This window comes from Malurus melanocephalus, unplaced genomic scaffold, assembly GCF_030028575.1.
Source record: "Malurus melanocephalus ecotype Western Australia unplaced genomic scaffold, MMel_1.1 scaffold_1144, whole genome shotgun sequence".
NCBI classification, from domain to species: domain Eukaryota; kingdom Metazoa; phylum Chordata; class Aves; order Passeriformes; family Maluridae; genus Malurus; species Malurus melanocephalus.
Genome location: NW_026624376.1, coordinates 51,130 through 61,448, shown reverse-complemented (window position 1 = coordinate 61,448; position 10,319 = coordinate 51,130). Strand labels below are relative to the sequence as shown.

The window sequence follows — 10,319 nt, the reverse complement described above, 5'->3', positions numbered from 1 at the left end:
TCCACATTCTACCTTACATTGAGAAATATCATAGGAGGCAGATGGGATAACAGATACGAGCTTCAGGCAACAAAATTCATGAAACTGTACGACTGTTCAATGAGAACAACACTGTCTTTTAGTTAGCTCACTACATTTTCACTAATTGTTACTCCATTTAAATACAGACTACACTAACTGATGCTGCCATCATTCTTTGTCAGTCACTGCCTGGGAACACATCTCCCATTGCCCTAATTGTTTCTGATTCAGGTATTYTGGCTATCTTGCAAACCTCTCTTCTCACTGCATATTGGTCTGGGAAAGATATCGGTGAGGCAATGGATASAGACAGGATGTGACTTTTCAGAATTCTGAATAAGACACATTGAGCAAAGTGAGAACAGAATTTCATCCTTAGCATTTCTGCTTGAGAGCTTATTTATTTCATTTGTTGCTCATTTGCCCTTTAGAAAGGGAAATCAAGAGAAACAATCAACTGAAGTGAAAATAGAATTAAAATCCTTCAGAAATGTCAAAAAGTTGGAAAAAAAATCTGGGACTTAAGGAGAATGGAAATGTTTCATGTAACATGAATGCTTAGCAGATCAGCAGCGGGAACTGGATGACAAATGTTCCCTTAGAAACAGGTGAACACTCTAAATGCTGTTCTGCAGAATTACTTTGCCATTTTCTAGGCTATTTAATTTTATAGTTAGGCATTTAAAATGAAATAGACTCAACAGGATAAGCTGAAACAGACTGCCTTGTGAACAATCCTTGCATTACAATGTCCCTTATATTGAGATACTTTATTTTACAAGTACTTATTTTTTTTTCTCTAAGCAAAATGCCATTACTGAATTTGATTCACATTTGCATGCATTTTGGCATCCAAATAATCTYCCTTAATCCTTCTGTGAATTCACTGAATCAATGGTAATAATTAGTCAACTGTAGCAGGAAAATAATCTCAAATAAATTATAGCTTCTGTACAAACATCCTACTGGGTTTTAGGGTCTCTCCTGACAGTTCCTCTCATCAATAATGAACAGGATAAGTTCATGTATTCTATAGGATAGCAGGTTATGAAATGATTGTACTTACAGGCTTCAGATCACAGTGAATGATTTTCTCCTGGTAGAGCACTTGTAAACACCTCAGCACACAGCGAGCGAAGTGACGAACCAAAGACAGGCTGAAACCTTGGAAATTGTTCTTTTTGATCAGCTCATACAAATTTATTCTGCGGGGGCAGAAGAAGCAGCAGACAGAGAGCAGATAAGAGATTGGGGAATTTATTTTTAAAGGTATGATTAGTTTCCAGTGCATTAAGAGCTTTTCTTCCCACATGAGAGAGAACTCACACAAGGAAAATGACAGCTATTTTCCTCTTTGAGAATGCTGCTCTGCCTGTGATATGCACAAACAGATCTAAAGCAGATGTAAAATCAATGAACTTGCTTGCTAAACTCTGCAGTTAAGCAGCTGTGCTGATTTCTACCAAGAACAATAATCACTCAAGAACTGAAACACATTTTCTTCTGTCTCCTCTCCTTTTGCTGCCATTTCTCTTTGCTTTAGCAAAAGAAAACCATTTGATTTCATATGGAAATGAAAATCAAATGAGTAAATAATTTCTGTCTGAAGATTTTTAACCAGAAGTAAATATTTCTAGACAACTCCCCCCCATCAGTTTGAGTTGTTAGGTTTTTATATCCCTYCTGTGACCATCTTAGCTCCTTCCAGTAATCCTGCCCAGCAGCCTGGAGAAGGGAAGGYTCTGGAAAACCTCAGTGCAACTTTCCAGTACCTTAAGGGGCTTATAAAAAAGAGGGAATGATTTTTATGGTGATAGTGACAGGACAAGGGGCAGTGATTTCAAACTGAACTAAAGAGGGGTAGGTTCAGATTGGATGTTAGGAATAAAGTCTCCCCTGTGAGAGGTGTCCTCAGCATCAGCACACATCTGCACACATCTGCAAGGACACAACAGCTGGAGCTTCCTGCCTTCCCCACCCGAGTGTCCACTGCTGGCACRCACAGCCCATTCTTTGGGAATTAAAGTTGCCAAAACTTTATGAAAAAGAACACAAATCAAAGGCCTTTCGCTCTATTTTAAGGGCAATACAAATTTCACCAGACAAACATTTTTCTATGACRACCAGTCTTCAACTCCTCTATAAAGAGCTAAACACAGTGGTTATCCCCCATTTCCCACAGCAGCTTCCAGAAAAGGCTGCTCTGTGCCTTCCCTGGAGAGGACTCAACTCTTGCCCCGTGTGCCTGGAATTTGGGGTTTCTTTGGGAAAAAGCTTTTTACATGATGCTGAAACTTCAGCAGAGGCTGTAACACATGCAGCAATGGGGGTTTTACTCTAAGGGGTGGGGAACCGTGGGTAGCCTCCATAATTCCAGTTTGATTTCCTGATTACAAGGAGGCTGGTGAATAAAATGATCTGACGTCTCCAAAATTCCTCCTAACAAGTCCCGCAGCAAAGATTCATRAAAAGCAAGAAGCAGTTTTATTTTAAAATGATTTTATATTATTCATATTTATATATCCTTAAGTTTACCAGTCCTGAATTTACTCTTTTCCTCATAGGTCTTTCGGGGAAGAAGACTTCAATACCAGCACAGAAAATAAGGGATGGATCATGTCACTGCCCGTGTGAAGTCTGAGCGTGGCCTTTTTCAGTTCACCTTGGGTGATCAAAGGCTCAGTTTTCAAGTCTGTATTTAGACAATGTTGCTTTCTAGCTGCCAATTTCTCTAAAGAAGACATAAAAATTAAATCTTGTAAGGCACAAGAGCTACAATTCTCTTCAGGTGTGTGTRAAGGAAAATATACTTTACCCCAGCAGTTCAAAGGAGATACAGAAGTGGTTGCGAAAGTAGAAGTATTCCTTCATGTGGATGATGTTGTGAGTATCATCTTTGTCTTTTTTCAGGAGAGCATCAAGRATCTTCACTTCTACCAAAGCCTGGCTGTGAAATCTGAAATATCACATGACATGGGAATGGTGAAATCAGTTTAGGATAGCAYTTGTATTTCTGCAAATGCTACAAACACCACAGATTACTGTAACCTCAGCATGGGGGACAATGATTAAAATGTGTCATTGACCCCTGTAAAGCACAGAAATTTTCATTTATTATGGTTAATTCCTAGTCTAAATACACTGGCCTTACATAACACTTCAAGGTACCTAATTTGACTTGCCTGAAAAAAATCTTTAAATGAAAAGGTTTCCAATAAGCATCCAGACTAAAATCCTGGTGCTCTCAAAGTCCATAGGAATTTGGGTTTTTTTCCCTGAACACGCCATATTTTTACACCTCCCACAGTCAGAGAGTCAGTTTTGAAAAGCATCTTTGCACTTAGTCTTCACTGAGGGGGAAAATTGAACAGCTGAACCACTGCTTCATTGACTCTGCTTCAAACTCACAAATTTGTAACSAGGCACTCAATAAGAAGAGGCTGCTTAGGACCACAGTGTTAAATTTTTCATGTTGAAGTGAGTCCCAGGAGTGTCCCAGCACATTCCTGCAGTTTTGGAGCCTTTGGGGATGCTCCTAGCTCTCAGTCCTGCAGGGCTGGTAAAACCTGGGCTGTGTATTCACTGTGTTCAGACAGAGTCCTCCTTGCAGGTCTGGAGGAATTGTGTTTGCTTTCACAGAGTGTGTCTCCTCTGGCTCCAGTTCTGACATCCTCTYTCCTCACTCTGCCCTCACTGTGCTCAATTGTGTACAGAGGGGTTTGATTTTGCTTTGCTCACACTGTTTGTCTCTGCCTGTGTATAACAGGAATGATTGTACTGGTTTAAAGTCGGTGGATATCTCACCTTTTCTTATTCCTTATTATTTTCAAYGCCACTAACTCATTGGTTTTGTGATCCAAGCACTTGGCCACCTGCCCAAACGAGCCTTTCCCAATGACCTCCAACACTTCATAGCGGTACGCAATGTGGTCATGCAGAACCTTCAAAAGAACACACAGAGTTCAGGTTCAGAGTCTGRCAGAAATCAGGCACCAAGCAGCTCAGGGGTGTGAGTTCATGACAGGCACTGGGTGAGCTTGAGGTGAGTCTGCATTGAATAAAGGTGACAAGGAARCCACAAGAGATGCTTCAATAGCCCGCCTACCTTGCACCAGTCCTCATGACATAAAAAGTGGATTTTCCCCTGAGCTTTACAGGGGTTTTTCACTATGTGAATGTTTTTCTGCTAGAAAAACATTTATCTCACATACAGCACTTAAGAGTTGGCATAAGATCACTACAAACTTATTGAGCTYAAAATGAACACCGTAATTTTTCCACTTACCTTTAAGTAGGAACCATGCTCATCATCATAACAATTATTATTCTGAGTTTCAGGCAAACCTTCAATCTTTTTAGCTTCCAGGCCAAGAAACCATAGCTCTGTATAATTGAAAATTTCTTTTTGCTCATAGACTGTTAACTGGTTTCTAAAATTTTTCAAGGCTTCTAAATCAAAAAACAAGAACATAAAACCAAAAATCAGTAAAATGTCAGAAACCTGATGGCAAATTGATTTCACAATGGAACATTTCACAGAGCACACCACTTTGAGAAGGATGGTGAGAAAAGCTGTTAGAGGTCCCGTCCAACAAAGGTTTCTGCTCCTCCAATTTTTTACAAATCCTTTTCAATTCTGGCTTGCAATATTAAGTTCAATAAAGTATTCTTCATCTGTCATCACAACTTTTAAGAGAGTTTAGGTAAAAATTATTTAATTGAGAGGTAAGTTATGTACCTAGRTGATTTTGAAAATCCCATCTATCGTCTATCTGATCCCTCAAGCTCCACAGCTTACATTAAAAAGTTACATTKTTATTGGCTTGACTGTCATATTTATAAAATGGCAGCAACCTTTAGTTAACCAAAGCTTTCCAGTACTTGTTTTTCTGATAAAAATCATCAAGCTCAGATGCCTGAGGTTAGGGATTAAATGCAGCCCAAATCTGCTCTTCTCCGAGTTCTGATTCTTCCTGCACAGAATTTCAGCTGCCCTCACACCTCCACTCCCATCATTTAAATGTGGATATATATTCAGACAGGAGCATTATAAATCAATGTGTTGCATGCATGTGTGGGTGTTTTGTTAAACAGTGGCAGATCTTCATCCAGCAATGCAGGGATGCTAAATCATTTCAAAGCAAAAGGCCACTACTTTTTTTCCTACACTCCTTCTAGAAATAGATTAACTCTGTCAGAAACTTTCTAGATCTGAGAACTCCCAAGTAGAACTCCCAAGAAGTTTAGCTCACATCAGTAAAATGGGACACAGCCACAAGCAGTGGGAAAGGGTTTTATCTCTGTAATAGAATATTGCTATCACCTACCCCACCGAAATCTTGGACAAATATACATTCTTTCCTATATTGCATGTTTCTCTCCYGTATTTGTGTTAGTCAAATCATTCTCCTATGGGGTACCTCCCCAAGCTGGACAATTAGAAATCACTGAGTCCATCCATATTGCTGTGCTCTAAACTGTTAAATATTTCTTCAGCCATTTAGCATGGTGAGTGTCCTGACACTCCCTGTGTGTGCAGGCAGCCTGTCACTCCAGTCCYTTATCCARGATATTCTACCTGAAGCAGTCATTGGCAGTTTCACACTGAAGCTGGTGCTCTCCAGTTCAGATGGTTTTGTCTGGGCTCTGGTATCAYTCTCAGGAAGACTGTCTGGAAGGTTAAATTGGGGAAAATTGCCTTGAATTCCATTTTCCTGCCAAACAGAAAAAAAAAATAAAATTCAAAGCTGCTATATTCACAGAGACAAAGCTGCAATATATTTATTTCAGATTAGCTGAGCAATCTATGTCAATTTTGTGCTGAGACAGAGCAAGCAAGGTTGGGCACAACACCCTGTTTATCCAGACAGCAAATTCTGCCAAAAGCACTGAAGGCTCTTGGACCATGGAAAGATTCATCTCCATAAATGAGAGAAAGGAGTTTATCTTCCAGATTCATTCAGKACAGGGACTCTCAATAAATGCTATCTATACCAGTGCTGGTCAGCCTTGGGGGCTATGGAACAACTCCTCTTGGAAACCATTCCAAACCAAACGAAAGACAGCAAATTGATTTGGAACAGTTGTATGGCTGTGCCAAAAACTGTCTGAACACCTCGCTTGTCTGCTCTGATGAAGTGATTGGTTGGCCAGTGACAGATGAGAAGAGGACATTGTCATAAGAGCAGGGCTTAGGAAGGGTCTCCCMCTGTACAGGGGAAGCCCAAAGAGTGAGGGAGGAACTGAATAAATGCATCACGATGTGAGCAGCCTTCTCCAACTTTGCTCAGCCTGCAGTGGGAGGTTGGGCTCCAGGGGTCCCTCCCAACCTAAGTGATTCCTTAATTTATTTATTATTTCTCATCCCTTGAGAATGTCCCAATGAGCCACAAAAGAGAGGCAGGATGAAGACAAAGACCTCAGTGTCAGAAGGGTACCAAAAGCAGCACACAGTTGCCAAGACAAGAACCCAAATGATGGGATATGGTCTAAGCAGGGGACAGGCTTAGTCCACCGTGTCCTTGTGAGTAGTCCTGACTGGCACCACGTCAATACGAGCATCTGGTGCTGGTGGGCTTTGAGTTGAGGATGTGTGCAAGCAGAAATGGCCTCTTTCCACACTTGTCTCCAGTTCTGACACTGATTCTCTCTGTCCCCACGCTCACACACTTGTGACACACACACCTGGAGAGAGGCTCMCCAGGCAAACAAGGACAAGAGCTCTGTACTCACCTGAAGAGAGGGGAGGACACTCTGCAAGCTCCTGTTTGCTATGGCAGGCAGGCTGCTCTCAAAGCAGGGAGGGTTTGCAGCATCTGCAGCCAGATCATGCCTCACCTGMCCATCCAGATGTGCGAGGGAAAGGACACCACGGCTGACTCTCTGCAGAAAAAGCACAAATTAACCTCACATAATGGACTAGCAAGCACTTCTGTGCCACACCTGTGGACAACAGAGGATTTCMATAACTGGAAAATGTGTGTGATTCTCCTCTGACACTACAAAGAGGAATGAGCAGCTGCGCTGGCAGCTCCAGCTGTGCCAATGGGCAGCAGGAGACTGTCCAGGCAATTCAGCACATTTTAGGCAAGGAGATTTCTCACAGGAGCACTTCCAGCCAGCACAGAGCAGTGACTGCTTCAGCTGCAGAGGTGCTTGTTTTGAGGGGCCRAGCAGCCWTTCCAGGCAGCACGACTGMCAGAGAGGGGAAAATAAAACCCACRCAGGGTAATAAGTAGGCATGACGTGTCAGTGCCAGAAAATATCATTAGCTATTCCCAGTGCAGAAGAGAAACTGGGACAGGACTGCTGCCAAACACCAGGGGTGGACACAGTGGGAAGTCTTCCCTGCACTGCTTTCTCCATATTTCCTTCCCCCTCATTTCCTGTGGAGCTCACTTTGACAAGGCCATTTGTTGCACTCCTTATTAGTGAGGGAAAGGCAAGCTCTCGGCAAACTTTCCTYAAAAATAAATGCTCACACTCATTTAAATAACCCAGGGTTATTAGTCCTTCCTAAGTTCTCCCATTTACTATTTCCAAAACATTTCTATACCACTCATTATTTAGAGTCAGTCATTTAAGGGCACAGTTTTTTGATGTCTTGAATGTCTTTTACCGATCTTGAGTATCTCAAGTCAGAGAAACACACACTTAGCAGCAAAGAAAATCTTTGAAGTAGACTGTTTGGTAAATAATAAAAAGGATATTTTAAATAGATGTGAAATAGATCAGCTGTGCACTGTGAAATGCATAATAGGGTTCAGACAGCTAAAGCTACAACCCACGTGAACCTGTAAAATTTTTCTCCTCAGAGAAGCATAGGAACATATTTGTCAAGTTTTTGACAACGAAGGTGAGGATTGATATTTTCTCAAAAAGCAAAGGAACAAGGCTCTCAGTCCAACCAACTTTAATGAGTCAGGYTTTTATTCCTGTGGAAAAGCCTTTAAAACCTTAGAACTGGGATTCCAGTAGACTTTTCCCAAAAGCTTCAAGAAACAAAAGGGATTTGGCAGAAGGAATGCCTCAAATGCTAGTGAACACAGCAAACCCAAAATACTTGCAGGCATTTGGGACAGTCACACAGCCACAGGAGGACTGGAAGAGCACAGAGGATTTGCCTCTGCAAAATTCACTTCTAATAAGACATCACTTAGAAACCGAGCATTYGGGTATTTTTAAAGTCAGCTGGAGGGTCACGTACCTGATGAAARACTCTGTTAGAACCCAGATGATCTCTCTCTTGAACGTTCAGCTGAGCCTGAGCAAAAGCATCCACATGGGAAGACTGCAAACATGAAGCGATGCTTTAACAAAAATGACTCTGGAGAAGATAAATCACGCAATGTTTCTGTGTTTCCTYCGTTTGTGGCACAGCCCGTGCCAAGGCAGGGTTAAGAGAGGCCACAAAGCTGTGRGAGCACGTTAACTCTGGCAGTGCCTGTCTCAGCTGAGCAGCTCTTTGTGGGCAGGGACAGGGACATTTTATTTGGTTCCTCTCAACATGCTCGGTGAGCACAGGGGCACASAGCACGGGGACAGAGCCCTCTGCCACCCCTCAATGTGCATTTGGAACCTGGCAGTGAATCTGCTTGGAAGGGCAACTCCAAACTGCCTCAGCAGGCAGACTGTGAGCCCATCCATTGCTAAAAGTGGCATTAAACGGATTGAGCTTGTCGCGAGAGCTTTTATAAAAACAACATCAGGGCTTAAGTTTACTGAGATATAGAAAAAAAAAACATTGCTTCCAACGCACAGATAGTATTAGCAATAAATACAAAAGAATCCATGAGGAAAGTGCTAAGCAGCTCACCATTTTTCAAACTTGTTGATGCTTTCAGCATTTAACAAATATGGTAAGTAGCACTGTATATTTCTGTCCAATARCAAACTACAGTGAATTGCAGAAACGTTTAGGATAATTTAGACTGTGCAAATTCTGTGGCTAAAGCAGATTGGAGTCTGCTCTATAGGCTGCAGTGAACCCTACTGGGTTTGGTCCAAAGGGTGCCTGAAAGAATTGTCTGAGCTTGGAGGAAACAGGGACACCTCAGATGAGACACAGTTCCTGTGCCAATACACTGCAGACAGGAAGATAGATAGGTTGGTTTTGGTTTTTTAAATYGATATAAGCTGTAGTGGGTGAGGGATCTCCATGGAAAACTCAGTGCAGAATATTTTTACAGACAAACACTCCTCACACAATCTATGCATCTTGCATTTCAAGGGAAAATCACATTTGCTATGACTCTGGGATACACATTTAAAACTCTCTTAGATGTATCAGCCCAGCTCTTAGTAAGACTATTAATTTTAGTTATGTCATACTTTTGCCACACTTCATCCATACTTTATTCCCACCTAGCTATAATTTTTAGTTTCTGGAGCTGATGAAAACATTACATTTCATTTGAGACAGTTTCTTAACGGCTTCAKGCTTTTCTAGCTACAAGTCAATATAAAAAGGATTTTATAAAGAGCTATCACTGAAAACCAAGGAAACAATRGATTTCACATACCTCTACAGACTGCAGAATCATCACTCCAAAATCGCATTTTATTTCTTAGCAATACCTTTAAAAATCTGAGCACTTATGTCTATATTACTATTTTTAAGTGGATTTACTAATAGAGCATGAAAAATTCACAAAACATCTTTAAAACTGAGCCAGAGCTAAGGAAGCAGGTGAGTGGGATCAAGATGTGCTGCCAGAATTTGGAATCCATTTAATTTCCATTCAGTGGAGAAATAATAACAGGATTTTGAGGTGCATATTTCTCCTTTTACAGTGCAAAAGTAAAACCAGTTCATGCCATCTTTTAAACATGGAAATCTGTGATCCTCTTCATCCCCCTTTCTCAAAACCTACCTTTTGGGGATTTATTGCTTTTTTTAGGGATTTATTGCTCTTTAGGCAATTTATTCAGAAATCAGTAAGTTACCAACCTTCATAAAATTCCTCAAAATAGGTAAATAACAGCACTTTTATCTGTAGACAAATGGATGTGTGCTGACAGCAGTCCTGCTGGTGGCTGGATGGGGAGCAGGTGGATTTACTGACAGTCCACACTGGGGTTTATTTGATGGTCCTGGTCCAGGTGAGCCCTCAGAGCTGCTCCAGCCCAATCCTGGACTGTCCTGAAGGCTCTGCAGCTCAGCCATTGGGGCTGGGCTGTTCTGGCAGAGGCACCCAAAGAGAAACTGCAGCCACTGTTCCTATTGCACTCCATTTCAGTGCTGGTTTTCTGCTCCTGTACACTCAGCCTTGTCCTACAGCTCCAGTGCTGCAATCCCA

General features: G+C 41.6%; 1 protein-coding gene across 1 annotated transcript in view; it reads right to left on the bottom strand.

The window, feature by feature from the left end:
- The window catches only part of DYRK4 (dual specificity tyrosine phosphorylation regulated kinase 4), a 17,537-nt gene that overhangs the window by 6,217 nt on the left and 1,001 nt on the right, over positions 1-10,319 (bottom strand). The window contains exons 2-8 of the mRNA XM_057387137.1: positions 8,228-8,311; positions 6,754-6,903; positions 5,600-5,735; positions 4,307-4,470; positions 3,826-3,962; positions 2,837-2,977; positions 1,088-1,226 (exon numbers count right to left, since the gene is read on the bottom strand). Of these exons, the coding sequence (XP_057243120.1) occupies positions 1,088-1,226; positions 2,837-2,977; positions 3,826-3,962; positions 4,307-4,470; positions 5,600-5,735; positions 6,754-6,903; positions 8,228-8,311 (951 nt within the window). The remainder of the gene's footprint in view (positions 1-1,087; positions 1,227-2,836; positions 2,978-3,825; positions 3,963-4,306; positions 4,471-5,599; positions 5,736-6,753; positions 6,904-8,227; positions 8,312-10,319) is intronic.